Source organism: Vicugna pacos, chromosome 10 (genome assembly GCF_048564905.1).
Source record: "Vicugna pacos chromosome 10, VicPac4, whole genome shotgun sequence".
Taxonomy (NCBI): Eukaryota; Metazoa; Chordata; class Mammalia; order Artiodactyla; family Camelidae; genus Vicugna; species Vicugna pacos.
The window spans coordinates 65728276-65751426 of record NC_132996.1 but is presented as its reverse complement, the minus strand read 5'-3'; the positions used below and the strand labels follow the sequence as shown (position 1 = coordinate 65751426).

At 48.0% G+C, this 23151-nt stretch overlaps 2 protein-coding genes and 1 long non-coding RNA gene across 11 annotated transcripts in view; 2 read left to right on the top strand and 1 right to left on the bottom strand.

Moving 5' to 3' along the window:
• LOC140698793 (uncharacterized) overlaps positions 1–3277 on the top strand; it is a 9593-nt gene extending 6316 nt beyond the window's left edge. Inside the window, exon 2 of the long non-coding RNA XR_012076750.1 lies at positions 2955–3277. This is a non-coding gene — a long non-coding RNA (uncharacterized lncRNA). The remainder of the gene's footprint in view (positions 1–2954) is intronic.
• On the bottom strand, positions 327–12991 carry TMEM138 (transmembrane protein 138). Of its 6 annotated transcripts, none has more exons than XM_015248385.3 (6): positions 12627–12763; positions 10785–11051; positions 9538–9709; positions 8344–8419; positions 7973–8081; positions 327–345 (listed from the first exon to the last, which is right to left on the bottom strand). In XM_015248385.3, exons 2-6 carry the CDS (start codon positions 10910–10912, stop codon positions 342–344), a joined length of 489 nt encoding a protein of 162 aa, XP_015103871.1. In that variant the 5' UTR covers positions 10913–11051; positions 12627–12763; the 3' UTR covers positions 327–341. The 6 variants fall into 6 exon arrangements, with proteins under 6 accessions (XP_015103871.1, XP_031546605.1, XP_072826168.1 ...); XM_031690745.2 differs by lacking the exons at positions 327–345; positions 12627–12763 and adding exons at positions 5267–6834; positions 12890–12991; XM_072970067.1 differs by lacking the exons at positions 327–345; positions 12627–12763 and adding exons at positions 5267–6834; positions 12890–12979 and having other exon boundaries at positions 10785–10870.
• Positions 12965–23151, top strand: CYB561A3 (cytochrome b561 family member A3). 4 transcript variants are annotated; one of them, XM_072970063.1, is made up of 8 exons: positions 12965–13098; positions 13493–13673; positions 15620–15727; positions 16714–16912; positions 19183–19391; positions 20039–20193; positions 20924–21080; positions 21716–23151. In XM_072970063.1, exons 4-8 carry the CDS (start codon positions 16729–16731, stop codon positions 21737–21739), a joined length of 729 nt encoding a protein of 242 aa, XP_072826164.1. In that variant the 5' UTR covers positions 12965–13098; positions 13493–13673; positions 15620–15727; positions 16714–16728; the 3' UTR covers positions 21740–23151. The 4 variants fall into 4 exon arrangements, with proteins under 4 accessions (XP_072826164.1, XP_072826165.1, XP_072826163.1 ...); XM_072970064.1 differs by lacking the exon at positions 12965–13098 and adding an exon at positions 13171–13298; XM_072970062.1 differs by lacking the exon at positions 12965–13098 and adding an exon at positions 13193–13346 and having other exon boundaries at positions 15663–15727.

Sequence of the window (23151 nt, the reverse complement as noted above, 5' to 3'; positions counted from 1 at the left end):
CACCTGCAGCAGCATCCTGACCCCCTGTGTACCCCTGCCCACCCGCCTTAGCTTGCTGCTCCGTCAGAAGGTTGTTTCTCAAGGCTTTCCTGGTGTGAACACCACCCGCTCCAGACTTTTCCCCTGCAGTAGTGCCTCATCTCGGTACGCCCGCCCACCAGCCTTGGTGCACTTCATAAAACTGAACTTTCCTGGGGTCCTCCCAACAGAGACACGGTGTGCTCCTCATGGCATTCTGCACAACATTGCTTCTGATTAAAATACTCACGTCACAGCAAAGAAGCGCGGCAGTCGGCATAATTATGCCTGAGGAATTAACTGGTCTCACCACACATACTGCATCACCTGGAAGAAGGCAGTTTAATTGAAAAGTTGAGTGGCTTACCAAAGGCTCAGTTCTGGCACCAGCAGGGAGACAACACCCTGAAAGGATGGGGGTTCTAGTTTACAGAATGAAGTATATCTTTGAGTCAGAGACCATTACAGGGCACGGTCGTCCCCCTGGCCAGCATACATGGGTCCAGGCATCAAGGGATGGGACTGGAAATGACTCCTCTCACTATTACACCTAATAACCACCTGCAGAGTTTTTGCCTCTTATCCTGAAAAATTTGAGCCTGCTGATTTGGACATCTTTGTTCCTAAGTGAGTCTTGTTCCACAAGGAGACAAAACAACGGTACCATTGAACTGGCAAATGAGACTGCTACCTGGCCATTTTGGGTTCCTTATGCCACTAAACCAATGGACCAAGAAAAAAGGAGGGGAGCAGGTCCAGTCTATTGGCTAGAGTGATTGGTCCGGAGTCTCCTGGTGAAGTTGGGTTGCTGCTACATAACGGAGGCAAGGAAGACTATGTTTGGAACCCAGAGGACTCCTTGGGGGTACCTATTAGTATATCCATGACCCTGCAAAAGCAGGACTCAGATCCTTCAGGAAGGTTTTGGGTCACTCTACCAGGTATAGACCTCAGAGCAGCAGCAGAAGCTCTACCTGAGGGCAAGGGAAATATGGAATGAGTATTGAAGAAGGGAGTCATGAATATCAACTATGACCTCGTGACCAGTTATAAAAGTGACCAGTTACAAAAACTAGGCTGTGGTAGCTTTGTGTGTGTTTCTTTGCTCCTTGTAGGCATGTTTATTTGTATATACTGATCATTTTCTTTTTTGCCTCTTTATTTACAATTTATTGAAGGTCAACTTTATATTTTAGTCTTTAGGTAATAAAACATTTAGTGGGGCCCTGACAAAATTTGTGGAGCAATTAATGTAGCTGGCTATGGATACAGTGACTGTTGGCACTGTACGTCTTCTCATGTTGAGGGGAGCGTGAGAATGTCACTTTTAAGAAGGATAGATATATATTGTTAGTAGGAATATAATATGGAAGTTCAATTATGTATAGAGTGGTGCACGGGAGCTGAGTAGCCAAAAAGATGGACGTTAGCTTCACATTCATCCTTCAGAACCTGTCCTGCAGTAACAGACTGGACGGGCATTTCTCCCCTGCAGTGGGCACAATGGCAAACTTTGTCAGCAGAGGGCGCTGGAGGGATACTGGAGGAAGGAAAGGGCTTGGCTTCCGGCTCCAGTGAGCTCGGGTTTGCTTTTCCTTGCTCCTGCACGGTGGTCTATCACTACGCACAGGGACACCTAGGGTAAATGGTGGTGCTCTGCTCTAGCCACACACCAAGTGCACGCACTCCCTCGGCAACCTCGCACACCTGGTCGAGGCCTGGTGACCACTTTGCTGTGGCCCTCCTGTCAAGGACACTGCGTACTCCAGGCCTTGCACCTGTGGCAGCTCCCTAACTCTGTGCACTTGCCCCCTCAGCCTTGTTTATCTATGCCCTGGACGGTGTGTGTCCACAGCAGTGTCCCAACTCCCTCCACACGTCTGCCCACCGACCTTGGCTCTTCTCCCCAGAAGCTTGATTCCCCTGGTCCGCCAGGCCCTGTGTGGCCATCCTGCACTCCAGGCCTTGTGCACACAGGACACTCCAACTCTTTTGGAGCACCTGCCCGACAGCCTTGGCTCGCCTGTGCCCTGGAGGGTTGTTTCCTGGGATCCTCCCTATGTGGACACTGTGTGCTGTGGGCCTGGTGCCTATGGGTGGGGTTCCTACGCTCCTAGATCATCTCATCAGCCTCAGCTTGCCTGAGTCCTGGAGGGTTGCTTCTTCTCTGGCACCTGTGAATCGGCTCTGGCCTGGGCAGACCAGTGAACTTGTCCACCACCCAGTGGGCTGCAGTGAGGTCTGAACCCCAGCCTTGGGAGTGGGGGACCCTACCTTGGGTACTCTCCCTCAGCCCTCAGGTAACTCTTTTTTTTTTTTTTTTTTTTTTTGCAGGTCTAGCCCTTCAGGTACCGTTTTAGAGTTCTCTTTACATCTTTATCATTCCTTCTTATAATAATTTAATGATTCTATATATTAAACTTGTCATGTTTAATTTACCGTGTAGTTTCTGTTTCCTAATTGGACTTAAACTGAACCACTGAGCTCTCTTACTGTTACTCATGTCTAATTCCACTCTGTATTGTCAAAGAGCATACTCTTTACCCTTTTAAATGTATTTATTCTTTTAAATGTACTGAGAATTGTTTTATGGCCCAGCATTTGATACATAGCGGTCAATATTCTGTGTATGTGAAAAAAATTTGTATTCTATATATGTATTATAAAGAAATTCATAGGAAAAGCATTTTAAATAGTCTATATTTACTCAGACACTATTTCTGATGTGTTCCATTCCCTTCTGAGGACCTGAATTTCCAGCTGTTATCATTCCCCTTCAAGCCAAATAAATCCTTTAACATTTCTTATAAGGCAGGGTTGTTGGCCACCAATTCTCTTAGTTTCCTTTTATCAGAGAACGTCTTTATCTCAACTTCTTTCTTGAAGTATATTTTTGGTAAACTTAGAATTCTGAGTTGACCCTCTTTTTCTTTCAGTATTTTAGAGATGTTACACTCTCTTCTGGCCTGATTTTTACTGAGAAGGCAGCTGTTAATTGTCGTTCTTGTGTATGTGAGGAACCGAGGAGAGGAGGCCTCTTGCCACCAACCGTGTGAGTGAGCCATCAGGGAAGCAGGTCCTACAAGGCTCAGCCAGGCCTCCAGACGACTTCAGCCCGTCTCCGCTGAAACTTCATGGGAGACCCTGAACCACCTAGCTAAGCTGTTCCAGGATTCCTGGCCCTCAGAAAATATGAGCTAATAAGTGTTCATCACTTTAAGCCACCAAAACCAAATAAAACTGTGTTATGTGTTGTTTCTCTCTTGCTGCTTTCAAGATTGGCTCTTCGGCTTTAGCTGTCAATAATTGACTATGATGTTCCTGGGTGTGGCCTTTCTGTGTTTACCAGGGTGGGTCGTGGAGTATCTAAAATCGGTGCATTTCTTTCAACAAATTTGGGGAAATTTTGGCTATTTCTTTACATTTTTTTTCCTGCTCTTTTCCTTCTGTTTACCTTCTAGGACCCCAATTACATATGTTAGACTGTTTGATTATCTGACTAGTCTGTGAGACTTTTAAAAAAATCCTTTTTTTCCTCTGTTCTACAGCACGAGTAATTTCTATTGGTCTATCTTTAGTTCATTGACCCATTCTGTAATCTCTTTTGCTGTTAAGTCCAACTATTTAATTATATATTTTTCAATTCTTGTAATTTTTATTTTCAGGGTTTCTATTTTTCAAAAATCATTTGTTTCTATGCTGAGGATGCCTATCTCTTTAATCACCGAGAACATATTTTCATTGCTGCTTTAATATCCTTGTCTGTTAATTCCAATATCTGGATCATCTCTGCATTGGTGTCAGTTCTGAATGTTAAATTGTGGAGGCTCTGACATCTTTTTGTCTCCAGAGAGTGATGGTTCCTTTACCAGGCAATTAGCTCGGTTGGATACAGACTGCAAGTCACACTTACTGAGTGGCGGCTCCAATCTTAGCTAAGCTGAGCTGCACTGAGTCTGACCTGCACATCTGTGGTCCAGAGCTTGGGTGAAGATGTGGGCAGACAGGACTGGAGGGTGCCCCCCTCTCTGGCTCTTCCTTTCTGGACTCCCATCTCTCTCTCCAGTGGCTTCAGCTGCCCTGGCTCAGTACTCTGGTGCTGTGATTTTCCACCAGCATATTGTATACACCACTTTGTCAGCTGCCAAGTTACAAGCAGCAAAAATAGGGAACTTTCTCTGCATTATTCTCTTCTGAGTGTGAGCTACCCACCAAACTTTCTGCTTCCCTTCATTTTCCAGTGTCTTCAAGTAGCTGTTTTTCATATTATGTTCATATTTTACAGCCATTATTTGTGGAGGGGTCATTCCCACAGCATCTTAACTCAGCCATTATTAGAAGTCCCTGGGTGTAATTTAGAAGGTTTCTCTGTTTCCTCCATATTTCCCTCTATTTCTTGAGTTCATCCATCATAGTTTAAACTCCTTGTCCACTTTCTCCAATATTTGGCTCACCTGTTTCTATTTTCTGCTTTCACTCTGATTGTAAGTAATGTGATCCTCTCTTGTTAGTGATTTTTTAGATCCAGACATTGTGTATAAAAATTTACAGTGTCTCTAGATGTTTTTCTTCCACTCTTTCCTCTGCTAAACAGAATGGGGGCCGATCACCCTAATCCACTCAGGGACTGTACGGTTTAAGGCTGCACTGTGATTTTGACAAGCCTCTGTCTGCCTGTTCCATCTTGTTCCTAGTAAGGAGTCCTCCCAAGCTTTCAACTGAAAACCCGGTGTGTTCACCAGTCCCCTCCCCAGGTGGGTCCTGAGTTCTCATCATCAGCACCATAAGCCTGCCCAAAAACCTAGTCTCCTTGTCGGAGGTTTGAGGTTTAGCTTTCTATAGCCTCTTGCCCTACACAGCTTCTGAAATTTGGTAACTATTTTGAGGAGAAAACGTATTATGTTTTTAAGACTCCTCCAGTCCCCAACTTGGTCCTCCAGTGTTGTGGACCACTGAGCTCACCTGGCTTCTCTGGTCCCCACCTACAGCCCTCTCCCTGGTTAAATGCCTGGATTCTTAGCCTCTTGCTCAAACCCAGAATCAACAAATGTTCCCAGGGGAAAATCTGCAAGTTGTCAGCTCACGTTTTCTATGATTCTAGAATCATAAGAATTTGGGGCCCTTCAATCCTCTTTCCTTCAGCAATTTCCTCAAGCCTTTTAAAAAGACAATTTTTATATTTTATCTAGTTTTTCTGGTTCCTGACTGAAGCACTAGTCAGCCAGAAGCAATTCCAACCTACTAAAAGTCTCTAAGCACTTTTAAAGTGTTTATTTTCTTCCACTGGTCTCTGAAAACTGTCCCCGAAGAGTCAATTTACATTACATCTTAAAAACATATTCCAATTGCTAAATGAAAAAGAAAAAAGCAAACTATTTTATGGCATATTCCTCATAATCACAACTGTGTATAAAATATACATACTGTCACAGATTTGAAATAAATGACTGGGGTAGGATATGGCAATTTTTTCTTTTGTAAAAATATTTCTGGAGACTTGGATGGTGGGCGAGCCCCTGCCCCACACTCAGGACCCCGGTGGGCCCAGAGGAGGGCCAGCACTGGCTGCACGCCCAGGGACTGCAGTGGTGGCCACCGTGGCACAAGGCAGAGCCCTGCAGGTGCCTGTGCCCCTTTCCCGGGGCACCTCCTGGGCTGGCGCCAGGGTGGGCCTGGTGCTCTGCATGCTGCCAGCCCTGGGGCTGTGGAGCCAGCAGGGTGGCTTCTGCAACGGCGATGAAAAAAAAACTTCCCGAAATGTTCTATCATCCATAAGAAGTCTATTAAGTACATGTAGATTGTCAAGGAGGGGAGGGGGAAGGAACTCAGTGGCTGAGATGTAGCAGTGGGAAGACTAACAGCATAAACCTTTTCATAACTTGAATTTTGTATCATGTGAATGAATTAATTACTAACGGAAACACACACACACATACACAAACACACAGACAACCCCCCTCCCAGAGACTCCTAGGGCCACAAAGTGCCATTTATACTGAGAGTGAGGAAACAGGCATTTGGTTGTACTCACTAGCTGCAAAGGCTACAGAGAACAATCTGGCCTTGATTCACTTTGGGGCATAGAAAACTGCCTCTTTCAGGGTTTGTGATGAGCAAAGGGGACTATAATATTTCTTTAAGAGCTTTTATGAAAAGATTCAAAATTGGGCTGTTGTCATTTTCCTTTTTAGAGACGAAAGTATGGTAAGTATAGACAGTAGCTTGTTAGACTTTTTGGATCACTTCTTCTGATTACAGGATACGGGATCTTAGGTATTTTCTTTGAACACTATACCTTTTCTTTTAAAATAGCTGATAAAATATTGTCAGCACAGTTGATTACAGTCTCTCTTTCCCCAGAACTTCATTCTAGGCTTCTAAACCAGGGGTCAGCATACCACGGCCGGGGGGCAAATCCAGCCTGTTTTGTAGTGCCCTCAAGTTAAGATTAGATTTACATTTTTACATGGTTGAAAAAAAAATCAAAAGAAAAAAATAATCTGTGACACAGTTCATCCATTTACCTATTATCTCTGGCTGCTCTCCTGCTACAATGCTGGGGTTGAGCAACTGCGACAGACCACATGACCTTCAAAATCTAAAATACTGACTACTCGGCCTTTCACAGAAAAAGTTTGCCAACCCCGGGGGCTAAAGTGTCTCAGAATAATGAGTTTCACAGAGCAGCTTTCTGGTGGGCTAGCCTGGCTGAATTAGCGGCCCTCCCTGTACCCATGTCTTTTACCAGGAAACTTGGTGGTGCTTTCCAGCTCTGACACTGGGCTCAGTCACGCGAGCGCTTTGGCCAATGGGAGTCTAAGAGACACAAGACAAGACATGGGATTGCACCCCAGGGCGAGTTCTCCTGCTCCTTGGCTACCCACTGCTGTAAACAGACCCAGGCTAGTCTGCTGGAGGGTAAGTCATGTGAAGCAGAGCCGGCTGCCCGGTCATTCCAGCTGAGGCCAGCCTAGGTTAGCCAAGAGTCAAGGATCTCACGATCATTGCAGCTGCCTGGCTGACCCACAGCTGACCACAAACACATGAGCAAGCCCAGCAAAAATTACCCAAACCCAGCCAGATCAGCTGAACCCCAAGACTCAAGAGCCACGGAACTGTTTATTGTTATTTGCATTGAAGTCTGGTGGTGGGTTTGTTACGCAACATTATCCTGGCAAACGAAAACTGACACTATGGGCACATGAATTTTAAAAATGTCTTTTGCCAAAATAGGCTAGGGAAGATTTTTACTCTTCTGAGGACAATTTAGGGCTCCAATGGGGGGAGGCGGGGAGAGACTGAATAAAACACAGACATCTGGAACTCCAGGGATGGAGGTGGGCATTAGATTACATCTTGAATTTCTGCAGAAGTATCTTGCACTCACAATGGGACTCAATAAATATTTAAATAAATAAATATGTGCTCTGTGGTTCAATCTGCCCACTGGATCAAGTAGATGCCGACGCTAGGGCTTGGCGTGCCACTTAACCACGAAGACATCTAGCGAGGCAGAGACTCTATCACTTATGGAAAAGAATTTATTTCCTATTTATAAAATGTAAAAAAAAAAAGTCCCATGGGTATAAAATCTAAATCTCTGAGGTGTGATGGTCAGGACCACAGGGGCTGGGAGCTCCTTCTGTACCAGGCTCAGTGAAAAGCTTCCCAAGGGTAAAGCCACAGAGCCCTCTGTGCGGAAGACGGGTGGAGGCAGGAAAGAAAAGGGGGCAGAGCTGCGGGAGGAGCCCAGGAAGGGATCACGCACTGCAGTCTGTACTGGGAACACTTTAATTTGCTAGAGGGAGGATCTTCTTTCTCAACTGGCCTGAGCCTGTACTAGGAATGTGAAGTTCCTTCCTAGTGCATGGGGCCAACCACCCCCTCTGCAGAGCCACAATGTGGCTTCTGGAAGGAAGGAAAGGCATCCACTAGTGTGACAAGAAGCGATCACCTTCGGACTTGCATGAACTCCTTGCGCAGCCACAGAGAGTCTTGGTAGAAGCGAGGATCGCCCAGTCTCACGGCTGTCCGCTTGTAGAAGTAACAGTATAATACCGCCGCTGTGGACAATAAGCAGGAAAGAAGCCTCAGGCATGCTCCTGAGTGTTTGTTTCAGGGTGAGAACATCACTGGATGAGGCTAAGGGGCCCTGCCTTGTGATTTCCTAGTAACTCCCAGAGAAGGCAGAGGGCAGTGGCCTCTCCTGCTCTTGGCGTGGCTGTGCAACTCATCCCATGCTGGTGGGACGGCCAGGATCAAGACCCTTGCTGCCAGAGCCATAGGTGGGACCAAACTGAGGCCTGGGGTTGCTCTGGTCCTTACCTAGTCTCTGGAATACAAATAACGTTTGAAGTCCATCTGTCCAGACAAAGCGGTTGGAGTTTTTCCAGCGTAAGTTCTGAGGGAGATGAGGAGACACAGAAGGGTTAATGGCCAGATGGGGCCCTCACATCTCCAACTTGGTTAGCTGCAGAGATGCCGCTTGGTTTAATATCAGGCTAATCTCACCCCCACTTCTTTCCACAAGCGCAAGGACTGCTTCTCAAAGGAGGCTCACGTTCCCTTTTAACCCTGAGGAGGAAGTCTGAACTAAGCCGTTTATTCCCTTTCACTCTGTAGCCTTTGCCTAGGAAAAAGGATACACATCCTCTCAGGGGTTCAGCAGGTCACTGTCTTGCCTTGAAAACCTCAGGCTCAGCTCCTGTCAGATAAAGGCTTGGTGTGTTCAGGGTTTAATCAGATTAACAGCTTCACAGCACAAAGCCGGGACCTATTTTGGCTCCAGGGACCAGCGCAGAGACAATCCTCTTCGGGAAGCACACTGGGCACTGCTCTGCTCATTTCCTGTGAGTTCTACTTCTCCTCGTGGACTCACAAGGGCAACTTAACAGGACATTTAGTCTGAGAAGGTGGCTTTAGTAAAGCAATGACTAGGGACCCCTGAAGTTTTAATGTGTTCCCTCAAAATGAGTACATGAGAAACACACGAAATCCCCAAAGAGATGGAAGAAATCTGAAACCATGAAAAGTGGATCTGCTTTGAGGCCTATGTTAGAACCAAAGGGAGGCATTCTGGGGGTTGGTTCTTCCAGGGTATGTGATGGGGATGCACCTGAGGGCACGAAGCACTAAAGGGTGAGCAGCACTCCTGCTTGGCTAGTTCCCACGGGACATAGATGCCTAAGAATACCCTGTAGCAACACTTACCTGCCCAAACAGTCAATGATGAAACGGATTCAACTTCCTGTTTTAGCCCTGGGAGCCCTGTTTGGGGTAAAAGTGAACTGAATGTTCCAGATGTGTCCCTGGACTCTTGGATAAGGCCGTACTTCAACATATAAGGTTGGGCAAAAGTGCCTTATGAAATTCTCACGTGCCTAGTTCCAGGATGGACCACATTCACTTCACCCATTTCTTATCAAGATTCTGTGAGATGTGAAAGAATGATGCGGGGTTCCCAGAGGAGAGATAGTCCTAGCCCTTTAAGGATTCAGGAATTCAGAGCTTGACTCTTACCATGACCCAGACATGAAGGGAGATGCTGAGTGCGAAGTACACTGCTGTCAGGGTGATGGTCCCTTTGAACTTATGGAAGAGAAGGTTGACCAGGCCAGCCTGGAAGACGAAGGTGTTGAAGAACATGAGGAAAATGATGATGATGTTGAAGAGGATTGCAATATCCTGGATGCTGCAGACACAGAAAACAAAGGACAGCCACATGGAGGCCTGGGGAGGACCCAAGAGCCAGACACCTGAGGTCTGTCCTTACCTGTGATACAGTCCCCTAAAACCGCCAGAGGGAGCGTGGGCTTTGGGCTCCAAATGACATGAAGCTAAAACTACCCGCAGGCCCCATCAGTTGAGTTGCGTCTACAAAGCTTTCCTGCTGACACTCTCAATTCAAGAAAGCGCCGAGGCACCCGTGAGAAGAAGCTAGTTTCCTGTCTGTCACATAACCTGGCCCCGCCAGACGTCTTCCTCTAGCAAGAAAGCAGTGCACTCTCCCTGCTCTGTGCAGGGCTGGTGCCTTAGTGCCATTCCCGTCTCAGGTCAAACGTCCCCTCTTCAGAAAGACTTCTGTTTCAACCCTCTCCCTAAAGTGACCCTCCCTTCCCCAGCCCAGATCCTTTATAGCCATTGTATGATATTTATTTCTATTTGAAATTATCTTTTTTATCTTTTTGTAACGTATTCATTGTCTCTCTCTACTAGAATGGAAACCTCATCAGAGCAGGAACTTGTCAGGTTTACCACTGCAACTAGAATACTGGCCAGCTGGCCAATGAACACTTGGTGAGTGAAGGAAGATGGAGGCAGAGCTAGGATTCAGATCTAAGCAGCCTGTTTTCTGTTTAGAACTTGTCTCGTGGAGACTATAAATCATTGTTGGGGGGAAATGCCAATAGCTTCCATCCTATGGGATTCACATATATTAATAATACGATTATCCTTTTTACCTGCCATTTTGTAATCCTCTTTCACGGCAAGATAAGATAGTATTTCTACTTGCAGGTGGAGAAAACGGCAGGGTCAGCAGTCTGACCCTCATTTTCTATGTGCACAGCTCCCCGAGTCCCAAACTCTTATTCGAATTCTATAAAAACAGGCCCTGTGACACATCTATGGACCACGGAATACCCAGGACACTGCAATTCTATTCTCCCTGACGTTTCTCTCTTAATAACTTTAAAAGGCTAAATCACAATTGTCAGGGTCTTCAAACTGCTTGGGTTGAGCTGTCCAGTCCCAGACACTGAACTCACATGAAAAGTACCAGCTGTATGACGGGAGCCATGCGGAGCAGCTCCGAGAAGGAATTGACAAAGAGATCATAGGACAGCAGCAGGAACTGCAGGGAGAGCACCAAGCTATAGTTACTGGTCTGGAGCATCTTCCTTCGGCTTTCTTGGGTCCCCAAGGTAACATTCCACAGGTCCCCAGAAAGTAGCTCCTGGCACTCGTCCAGGCACTGAGGGAGAAGCTGTAGTTCCTGAGACTCAGAGCTGTCTCCCTTGCTTTAAGACAAGGGCCTGTTAAGACAAAAACAGAGGTTAGAAATTCATTCATATAATAAATATTTACTGAGGACCTACTATGTGCCAGGCACTGTTCTATATACTTGAGATACATCAGTGAACAAAACCAACAACAAAAAAACCCAATCAGTCCCTCTTTCCAGGGACCCTTCCCTCCAACCTTACTCCATGCCTGGAACGCTCTAAATGCAGAACTCTTTCTAACCACTTCTGAATCCAAAGGAATCATGGGATACTACAGTAACATGTAACAATACTAACTCTAATACTAATTGCAACAGTAAACATTTGTATATCACTTAGAATATATCAGGGACTATTCTCAGCCTAACATTGTTTAAATCTCCCCAAAATCCCATGAGGTAGAAGATACACTATTACTTTTCCCCATTTTACAGATAGGACAATTGAGGTCCAGGAAGGTAAAATAATTTGTCCAAGGTCACAGCACTAGTAATTGGCAGAGCTAGGATTCAGACCTAGGCAGTCTAGGTCCAGAGTCTGTGCTCTTAACTACTGCACAAAGTTACCTTTTACATAACCTGACAGACTTACACATATAACTAGGCAGGGAAAATGTTGCCACAGGAGAAGTGGGAAGTAGTATAGGCAGAAAAAGCTGAGAGGAAATAGTGCTCTCCTGCAAAACTTAAAATTTAAGGTTACAGTAGCAACACAATGGCACCAGGTAAGGGGAGATGGGCCTTTATTTTTATTTATTCCAAGACCCAGAAGCTGCTTTGGGGGCGTCCTGTGATCCCCTCCAGATGGATCAAACCTATAAACAAATTTCAATATGCTTTGAAGTGTTACAGAATGATTAAATTAGCATCTGCAAAATATCTTACAGTTTACGAACTCTTTTCATATTTCCTTATTTAATTCTACACCCATCTTGAAAAAGAGCCAATATTATGCTTAAAACCCCATTTTACACAGAGGCTCTGAGAGGTTAAAGAAACCTCGTTCACCTCACCTGGTGGAGAAGTCCCACCTTAGTGGATGTACGAATGTGGTTTTCTCTGAGCCGAGTCTCCTTATTCATCAGATAATATTGATAGCTCTTACCTACCTACTGGCAGGCACCATGATAAACTTGTCACCAAGATAATTTCCTTTAATCCTCGCAACTGCTCTGCAAGGTGGGAAAGAATTATCCTCATTCTACAGGTAAGGACACAGGGTCAGAGTTCAAGTCATTCCTCCAAGTCCGGTGGTAAGCAGAGCCAGGATTCACAACTGAGTGTGATACCAAAACCCGTTCCCTTAGCCACTACCTCACAGGGTACCAAACGGGGCTGTTGTGAGATTACATAGAACCGCCCACCGCCATCTCTGGAAGGATGACCGTCTCCTCGGGTCAGGGCAGCGGTGATTCGCAAGGTAACGAAGCGGTCATCTCAGTCTGTCCACCGCTATCTGCCGCGTTCCCTTTGTCCCCAGAGCAGTTTCCTCACCCTTCCCAATCCACTTTAAAATGGGGTTGCCTTAGCAAAAAACTAAAACCAAAACAACAGACAACAAAAATTTCGACTTCTGGATACTTTCCCCACTCCTCATCACTCTCACCTCAAAGGCCCAACGTCGGTTGTCATGGGGACACCGTCCCAGCTTCCGGAAACCGGTTTTAAATTCCGGAAGTAGATGGCGGACGCGGGTTCAGTCTGCGCCGCGCTATCCGCTTGTCCTCCGCTTTCTCTCCCCGCTCTATGGCCGACCAGGCCGCCATGTTTGGGCCACCGCTTTCCTGGGCCCACCATTCTCCCGGCCTTTCCAACGACGCCGCGCCCTGCTCCAGAGCTTCCAGCTGCCGACCAAGGCCTCCCGCTCACCTCGCGCGCGGCCTTGCCGAAAGCCAGCCCCTGGCGAAAGGCTTCGTGTTAGCCCGAATATTTCCGCTTCCATAGAATCGAGGGGCTGGGGGATGAGGGACAGGGCAGACCCGTGACGGTGCTCCTTGTCTCGGGAACCTCAGGCTTGGGAAAGAAGTGCCCGCGGAGGAACTGGAGTTGGGGTCAGCACCTTGGCGCACGGGGAGCAGGTGACACAACGGCTGTGGACTTCATTTCCCAGGCGGCCGTGCGCGCGACCGGAAGTACCGTGGGCCTATAAGATGACGGGGTAGTCCCGCCTGTCGGTTGTGAGGCAGCAGTGCCTGGTGGTGGCAGGCGTTCGTCCGAGTCTTTCACTCCATCTCCCAGGAGCCTCGGGAGCCGCGTTTCCGGCGCCGGGTGGCAAGAGGCGGGTTTTGGAGACCCCAGTCCCCTTGGGTCCCACTGTGGTTCCGGGGTGAGAAAGCCCGGGCTGGGATTTCAGGGACCTGGGTTCGAGTGCTGGCTCTGCTACTGCCTTTTTGCGCTGTCGCGACCTCTCGCTCGGCCTCAGTTTTCTCTTTTAGGAAATGGACACCGTTCTCCTTGCCCTCCCTTCCACAGGTGGTGACTGTAAAAAACGAAAGGTCTTCGGAAGCTGCAGTAAGCAGGCGGAGCCCCTCGCCTTAATTTTCACCCAAGGAAGGGCCCTTGGTCCCGGCGAAGGAGTCAGGGATCGATCCCTGGGTTCCTGGAGCGGTTCTTCGGACACTTGAGTCAGACCAGAGCACAGTCCTAAGGGCAGGTCTGTAGTCACTCTGGTGTCCTTGCTTATCTACCCCCTGACTGGAATTTAGGGCCTCTCACACCTGAGTCCCTGACTTTACAGAAGCTACGTTTGAAAGTGAGGAGCCCTTGGAGCTGAGGGGGAGTGAACCTGGAGTCTTGTACCAGCTCTGCCATTCACCGTGGCCAAATCACGTTCCTTCTTTGAGCCCTAACGTTTTTGATCTGTAAGATAAGAGTTTAGGACTTGAGTCCTACGTCTGGTTCTCAGAATTCCTAAAGCCCTAACCATTCATCTGGGAAGGGAGAGCAACAGACTAACTTTCTGTTCCTTTATCTGTTTGTAGTTCTAAGTAATTGTGAGAGTTTGGAATAGAGCCTTTTCCCAGAGGCTAGGGCTGAACTGGAAATACCCATGTCCGACCCCGGGGCCTGATAAGTTTTAGTGCAGCCTGGGAGAATCCTTTCTGCTAAAGAATTGAGTGTACTGGGTTGGAGAGTAGACTCCTTAGATCGCGGTCAACAAATGTGACCCACAGGCCAAATCTGGCCCACCTAAATGGTTTTTACATTTTTAAGTGATTGAAAAAATGGAAAGAATATTTTGTGACATGTGGAAATGATACAAAAACTGAAATTTCAGTGTCCGTAAATAAAGTTTCTTGGAACACAGCCATCTTTGTTTGTGAAGGTATTGTTTATGACTGCTCCTGCAGTACATTAGCAGAGTTGATGATGTAGTTGTGACAAACTGTATGGCTTGTGAAGTCTAAAATATTTAACATTCTGGCACTTTACAGAAGTTTGCTGACTTCAGTCTTAGGCTGGGGCTCTACAGAGTGAGGGCAGAATAGGAGAACAAATCATGGTGAGCACATTCTGAAATCATAGCACTTTCTGCTCTCTTAGAACAAATGAGAGGGTATTCTTAGTGTTTGGATTGCAATTGTCACTGCATTCTTCCTTTTTCTCTCCTTTTGCTCTCTTATTTTGGACAGAGGGAGGGTTCTTCTGTGTACTTCGCACAGTAGAACATTCCAGCCGTCTGTCAGGAAAGTGTCCCCACTGTCTATTCCAAGTCTCTCCCAGAGCAGTAATCTAGGACCTCTTTTGGGAGAGGGGGGTGAAGTACAGTTTCTTGGATTATATTCACTTTTATTTTTTCCTTTACCAAAGGAAAAAAAGTGAAAGTAGATATTGTCCAAGTGGATGGCGCCTACTGATTGAGAACTCCTTTGTGCTGACATTTCACTGGGGCGGGGTTGGGGGGTGACTGAAAATCTTGTGACCTGAAATTTCCACTGCTCTTATGGGAACTAAAGAGGCAGCTCTGAGGTGGGGTAGTAAATCTTTGAACTCAGTAGCTGGGTCAGAGCTAAAAAGGAGGAGACATGATTTTCTCCCTCTGACCTCATGGAAGCTTATTTTTTCCCCTAGACCTCAGATCTTGCTTTCTCAGAAATTACTGCCAACTTGGATCACCGTGTGAGAGCTCAGCCTCTGTTTCTGGTTAGGGGGACACTGGGATGGAGAGAGCTGTCACAGCATGGAATTGGGACCACTGAGAGGCCTGGGCAGGCACAGGGAAGAGGCCATGAGCGTCAGGGTTTTGTTAGTAGTTAGGACGAGATCACATGACTACTGCAGTACATTACTAAGAACATTATAATACTTCACTCTCACAATGTCCTTACGTACATTTTCTCCCTTGACCTTCTGACAGCATGTGGTCAAGGGAAAAACATGAGCTTTGGAACCAAATAGACAAGAGTTTGAAATTCCTCACCCACTAACTGAGTCCAAATGTATTTAATCTTTCTGAGCCTTAGTTTCCTTCTCTATAAAATGGGGATAACTCCCCCCAGGGTTGGCAAGAGGAGTAAATGGGATCATATGTGATGGGATGGTGTGATGTCTGCTCAAAGCTGCCTTTCAGTAAATTCTATTGCCATGCCTTTCTTTCAGATGAGAAGTCTAAATCCTACAAATGTTATGTGATTTGCTGCAGGAGGCTCCGTGCTTAAGAATTGGAGTCCAGGTCATCACTCTCTCAGTCTACCACTAGGTGTAAAGGTGAGGAATCAAGTGTTTTATCTCCTTGGGAGTTCTTGGCTAGTTTAGGGGACTCTTCTCTCTGTTAGCTGGTTCAGATGGAGGGGTGTTGCTGCAGGAAGCCAGTGTGTCGCCTTCTTGGTGTGAGTCCGTGGGGCAGTGTGCCTGCCTTGAGAGCTGTGCCCAGGCTGAATGCAGGGGTGTCCTGTGGTTGCTGCCAACCTGCATGCTTTTCACCCCTGGCTTTTCAGAGCAGCTTCTTAATGGTCTAGGCATTCACCATGCCTGAAACCAGAGTTGGTTTCTGAGTTTACTTCAGAACTTTGGTCTCTGAGTTTATGTGGAAACCTCAAAATAAACTTGCTTTCTAGACCATGAGTTCTTGCTTCCTCTCTTCTGCTCTGGACTTTCCCCAGAGAAGAGAAAGCAGAAGTTTCAGACAGCTGAGGGCTTTTGCCCACTTCAAGGTGTGGAGGATGGGGACTCAAGAGAAGACCTATCTTATCCCCCAGGGTGAGGATTAGCCCCTGAGTCTGGGGAAGAACTTTGCTGTAGAAGTGGGACCCCGTTGCCCTTCCCCTGGCTAGCTTAATAGCAGTGTGAAGATCGTGATTTTTGCCTCCTTATGTTAGAACTGAGGGCTTGGGCATTTGTGTGATCTAGCCTGGATTTTGATTTCTGTCCTTTTTGCGGGGAAGGGTGGTAATTCTCTACCATCTGGTCCTGTGAGAGGACACTAATCCCAGGGCTATGGACCTAGAGCCTTGGCATCTGGCCACAGCAGAGGAGGCCTCTCTCCTGAGCTGGCTGCCCTGTACGCAGCCAGGTGCTGGGGTGGGGCCTCACTCATGGTTTATAACCAGAGATCAACTCCACCCAGCTTCATGGGGCAGTGCCCATGGCAGGGGAGCCACCCTTCTTGCCAAGAACAGGGTCAACGTTACCTCCTTTAGCCGGCGTGTGGGGCGCGCCTGAGCCAGCAGGGACGTGATTTCTGCTGCTTCTAGGAGTGCCTGATCAGAATGGCTGTGAGGTGGTTTTACCTGGCTGTCCTGGCACTGAGCTCCCTGGGCTTGATGTGCATCCTCTTCACCATCTACTGGATGCGGTACTGGCACGATGGCTTTGCCTGGGATGGCACCATGCTCATGTTCAACTGTCACCCGGTACTCATGGTTACTGGCATGGTGGTGCTCTACAGTGCTGGTGAGTACGAGGTCAGCAGAGGAGACGTGGTGTGGCCCAGGCCTGTACAGGGCAGAGCTCTCCCTCTCCAGGCCTGGCCTTTGTCACTGTTGGCTTCTGGGCTATGGGAGTGGGGTGGGGAGAGTTGTCTCTGGGCCTAGGTGTCATTTGGAGGAAGAAGTAGTGAGAACAGGAGCATCTGAAAAGGGCAGCTTCACAGATGCTCTTGGATGGGGGCTGGCAAACTTTTTCTGTTAAAGGCCAGCTAGTACATATTTTAGTCTTTGCAAGTCCTGTCGCAGCTACTCAACTCTGCTATTGTATTGTGAGAGTAGCCAGAGGCAACACGGAAACACACAAGTGGCTGTGTTCCAGTCAGCTCTATTTATGGTGGTGGGGGGAGGAGAGAAATAGGTGAGGGAGAGCAAGAGGTACAAACTTCCAGTTACAAAATAAATGAGTCACAGGTATGAAATGCACGGTGTGGGGAATCCAGTCAGTATTACATATTATCTTGGGATGGTGCCAGAAATAGACAGAAATGTACAGAAATATTGAATCACTATGTTCTGTAACAGAAAGTAACATAGTGTTGTAGGTTAATTATAATTCAAAAACAAACAAACTCAGTAAAAGAGATCAGACTTCTGGTTACCAGAGGTCAGGTGTGGGGGAAACTGGATAAGGGAGGTCAGAAGGTACAAACTTCCAGTCGTAGGATAAATCAGTACTAGGAATGTAATGTACAATAGGATAAATATAATAAACAATGCTGAATGTTATGTATGAAAATTGTTAGAGTAAATTCTAACAGTTCTCATCACAAAGAAGAAATTTTTTTTCTATTTCTTTAGTGTTTTATCTATGTGAGATGACAAGTGTTCACTAAACTTATTGTGGTCATCAATTCATGATGTATGTAAGTCAAGTCATTATGCTGTACACCTTAAATTTATTCAGTGCTGTATGTCAATTATGTCTCAATAAAACCAGAAAAAAATAAGTGAAATTTTAAAAAATTAATACGATTTAAAGTATTATTTAGTATCAAATACGATTTGATTGATAATAGCACCCATAAACATTAATAACCTAGGAATAAATCTAACAAAGCTGTATAAGATTTCTACAGAGAAAAATACAAAACGGTATTCAGAGGAATTAAAGAAGCTCTAAATAAATGGAGGGGTATTCCACTGTGTAAGTGGATTGGAAGACTAAACATCGTAAAGATGGAAGTTCTCCTGAAATTGTTTTGTACGTTGCTTTCAATCCCAGAGTCTCAGTGCTTATTTTTGTGAAAATTGACAATCATTTTAAATTATCTTGAAATGAAAAGGGCCAAGATTAGTCAAGCAGGTTTTGAAAAAGAGCAGAGTTGGAGGGCTTATTCTCCCATCTCTTCAGGTTTATTATAAAGTTCCTGTAACCAAGACAGTGTGGTATTAGTAAGTGAACAGACAGACAAGGTGGCACTGCAAAGCGGTGGGAAAAGATGTTCATTTCAATAAATGATGGTTGGGCATATGGAAAAAAGCCACTTTATTTACAAAAATAGGCAGGATTTGGCCTGTGAGCTGTAGTGCGCCAGCCCTTGCTCTAGACAGCAGGAGGTTGAAGCCTCTCATGGCATAACCAGGTCCTTACAGGAGGGATCTGTGTACTCCTGCCAGGCCCATCTTTGCTTGACGTGTTCAGAGCTGGGCCACAGGGCCCAGGTGAGTCTCATGTTCTCCACTTGTAAAAGGGGAATATGATGACATTGATAATAGCAGCCCACCTTGTGTACATCACATACATCAGCTCATTTTGTTCTCACAGGAAGCTTGTCAGGTGGGCTCTATTATTGTCTCCAGTTTACAGAAGAGGAAACTGAGGTTTAAGTAGAAGAAGCCAAATAGCTGAGAGGCAGAGCCAGGATGTGGACCTAGGTTTTAACCTTAAAGCCTGTGCCTTGACAGCTTTCCTCAGTTGTGAGAATTCACTTAGATGAAACAATGAATGTGACATTGCTTTTTGACCTGTAAAAGTTGCATTTATTGTTGTAATGACAGAATGGCATCCATGAGACCTGCTTCTCCCTTTTTTATCTGGTCCCTTCTCACCCCACTTCGTGGTTAATGGCTTTCCCAGAAATGATGCGGGGATGGAAGATGCTGAGGAGTGGATACTGATGTCCTAGCATTTCCTTCTTCCCTTGCTGGGAGGTTGAGATCACGTCAGGGTAATTCCCCTAACGTGTGGGTGAGTGAGTGGGAGAGGACGAACCCTGGGACTGCTCTCTCCTGCAGCGTCACTGGTGTACCGCCTGCCCCAGTCATGGGTAGGGCCCAAGCTACCCTGGAAAATCGGCCATGCAGCCATGCACCTGATGGCCTTCATCCTGACTGTGCTGGGGCTGTTTGCCGTCTTTAAGTTCCACAACCATAGCAAGATCCCCCATCTCTACTCTCTGCACAGCTGGCTGGGCATCACTGCCGTCTTCCTCTTCGCCTGCCAGGTGGGTTCTCTCTGTCCTCCTTTGGGTTCCCACTGCTGCTGGCAGCCATGGGCTCTGGTTGGGGCTTCACTTGCATCAGCACCAAATAGTCCCTCTGTTCACTGCCTGGCAGTAGCCTCGCAGGGCACATCCTGTAGAATCAGCAGTTTGAAGGCTATGGGAGATTGGTGGTTCCCGCGTTCACCTTGTTCCCGCTCTTACCCCTCACACTGCCCCTCTGTGGTCCCAGAGCACTCTGAGCTAAGTTTGTCGTAGCGCACACCACACTGACTCCGAATCATCACCTTCTCCACTCCCACCTCTCTCTGAACTAGAAGCAGTTCTAGATGTAGTGTTCTCATTTTGATGTCCGCTCTGTACAAGTAAGGAGTTTTGTGAGCCAGACAGGAAGGAAGCAGGGACAAACAAGGATGGCTGGGTTTGCAGGAGAGTTGGGTAGCTAAGCATTCCATGTAGGTAACATTCTTGTTTGTGTAAGAGAAACAGATCACAGTGAGGCAGTGAGGTGTGGTGCTGGCGCAATGCCTGGTGGGAAGTTTAAGCTGGGAAAGGGGTGAAGGGTCACTGACGGGTGGGGGACGCTGGTGGGGTGGATGCCCTGGCGCACCTTTGGTCACAGTACAATCGGGTACTTCTTGTGTCCACAGTGGCTCTTGGGCTTTGTGGTCTTCCTGCTGCCCTGGGCGTCCTTGCAGCTGCGCAGCCTCCTTAAACCCTTCCACGTCTTCTTTGGAGCCTCCATTCTCTCTCTGGCCATTGCGTCTGTTGTTTCCGGCATTAATGAGAAGCTTTTCTTCAGCTTGTGAGTGGAATGGGGCCCCCAGCTCTTAAGGTGGAGGGGAAAGAACAGAGTCCTCAAAAAATGCACTTTATAATCATAGGACTCATCCAAGGGAGGGGAGCCTTGGGATCGGGCTCCTTCCTGATCTGGAAGGTGATGGAGTCAGTCTTTCTTTAGGTTGAGATTAGTAAATTGGTCAGCAAATACTTATCCAGCATCAAATTGATTTAGAACCTAGTATGTGGCAGAAACTATTCTAAGCACCTTAAATTTAATCCTCTAAACACCCTACACATTGATAATGTGACTGCCACTGATAAATTAGGGGACAGAGGGACAGAGAGGTTAAGTAAATTCCTTAAGGGCACACAGCCAGTAAAGGGCAGAGCTTTGAGTTAGAACTAGAGCCTGCATGCCTAACCATTACCCTTCTCCATTTTTTGAGACAGTTAGGGCACAGTGAAAAGCAAACAAGATTTGAGGTCAGACCTGGGTTTGGATCTTTGCTGTGCCATTTTGTAGTTATGTAACTCTGGACGAGTTCATTTCACCCCTGGGAGCTTCAGCTTCCTTAGGTACAGAGCATCCTGTAGACACTGTTTTGGCAGAGCCTTAGAGGATATGTTAACATTCCAGGACACAGGGGCCCCTGGGAAGCTTTTGTCATCCTCTGTTAGTGCACTGAGTCTCCCACTGGGCAAAAACAGGTGGAAAAGTTTCTTAAGGGCCCACACTGTTTTGTCATCTTCAGGAAAAATGGCACCAGCTTGTACTCCAACTTGCCCGGTGAGGCTGACTTTGCCAACAGCACTGGGATGCTGGTGGTGGTCTTCGGGCTGCTGGTGCTCTATATCCTACTGGCCTCGCCTTGGAAACGCCCAGAGCTGGGGATGCAGGCCGAAAGACAGGTATGGGGTCTTGATCTCCCATTCCAGGTTGGAGTAGAGCCGAGTCTAGAGAAGGGTCACCCAGTTAAGGCTTGGGCCTCGCCGGGGAGGCCAACCCAGTAAAATGGGGGGAAACCAAGTAGCTGGAAGGTGGGGTTAAGTTGGCTGATGGGGAGCACCAGTAGCAAACCAGCACCTCCCAGCCATCACAGGAGGTGCAGCTGCTCAGGCTCGGGAGCCCCTGGAGGCCTGTCCATTGGGAGAGGACAGGGTTACTCCCCTCCCCAAACTGCTGTGGTCTCATGAGGGGAAGTGTGGTCCCAAAGAAGAGCTCGAGCATGATGAGGGCGTGTCGTAATTTCTACTTTTCCAGCTCTGGGGCTTATCTAGTAGGTGCCTGGTGACAAGCTGAGTGCCTGGGGCAGATTTTGTCTGTTCGAGGTGCTCAGGCACCTAAGGGACATGGTGAAATGGGGTGTGGTGTGCATTGGTGGAGGGACTTTGGGCCTCCCTGAAAGATGTGGCAGTGTGGGCTGGGACTGACCCTGCAGGTTGGGGGTCTGTCTGAGCAGCTCAGGGCTGGCATATCTCCTGCAGGTCAGGGGCCATTTTGATGTTAAGCCACTAACCAGTGTTTCATCTGCCTGTCTTCCTAGGCCCTGTTGCGTGGTGGGGAGTGACACAGGAAGGGGTTCCTGGGAGCAGTTGGTGATGTGGTCCTGACTCCTTCAGAAGCTCTGCTCTCCCTGGGGCTCCTGTCCGGTTTCAGCAACAGACTTGCTTTGGGGTCCGGGCCCCACGCTCCCCTGGCCTCTGTTGGGCCTGCTCTCTCCACAGCTTGCTGCCCACCTGCGTTCCTTGGTGGCTTTGGCTTCTCCGCCCTTCTTGGCATTGACTTCCCAGGCTCTCCTTGCCCTGGCTGCTCACGCTGCTCCTGCTCGTATGAAGTCAAGCCGATTTCCCCTTCGGGCCCCTCGGATGTGGTAGAAAACCCCGACGGCACAGACGAGCTGGGCCTCCGGCACAGTCCACACTGTGAGACGTGAGGGAGGCGGCCCTCCCGCCAGCCTTCCCTTGAGGCCTGCGTTTCGTGTGAGCCGCCCGCCCTGGGCCAGGCTTCACCTGCCGTTTCTCCATCCAGCCCATCCGGACATGAGGCTGGGCGAGAACACGGCGCAGCGATGGGAGGACCGGGATGGCGCAGAGCCACTCCCGCAGAGGCGAAGCTGAGGAGCCGGCTGCTCTCTGCTATTTCACGTTGTTGCCGTGTCGTGTCTGCATGCATTATCCGTGCTCTATGGTGCCGCCTCTTATAGCTGCTGCTGCAACTGGGACCTGGACCCCAGCCTTTCCCTGTGACGGACATGCCTGTCACTGAGAGGCAGCCCTGTGAACCCAGGAACAGCCTGCCCTGAGCTGTCCCACGAGGAGTAGCAGGGGTGCCTTGGACCTCCTTTCCTTCCCCTGCCTGTGCCCTGGCAGGTTCCACCTTGCTCTCTTGGCAGGGCCCTCACCCAGCTCCTTCACTCTCCGGCTCAGCATGAAACGTGCCAGAGCTGTGGTGTGTTGCGCCCAGTGGAGCCCTGGGAGCCACGGCCACCTCCAGAGGTGTTCCTTGCTGAGTGTCAAAGTGCTTCAACTTGCCCCTACAATGGCCACTCGCCTGGCCAGACCCAGTCTCAGATGTTAAGCCAGAGTGTGAGCCGTTGCTCTTCTCCCTGACAAGCTGGGGTGGCAGGTCTTGCTCCTCTCCTCAGTGTTGGCACTGTGCCTCTTCCTGCCTTCCAAACACGCCCTGCTGGGTCCCAGGCTCCATCCTGCTGTGCTTAGGTGACAAGCAGCATGACACATGGGTCCCGAATGGGCTTACTCCCTGGCAGGTGGCCACGAGGCTGTCTATCCCACCCCACCCCATATGGCCAGATGTTGGCAGGAGGCTATGACTGAACTTCTGGAGTGGCTGAAACCCTCAAAAACCATTGGGATGACTGCCAGGCACCATGGCCCTGGGACCAGCTCCCCCTCTTTCCATACGGGTAGGCATTTCACTTATGAAGCTTAATTTTCATTAAATGTGTTTTTAAGAACCAAA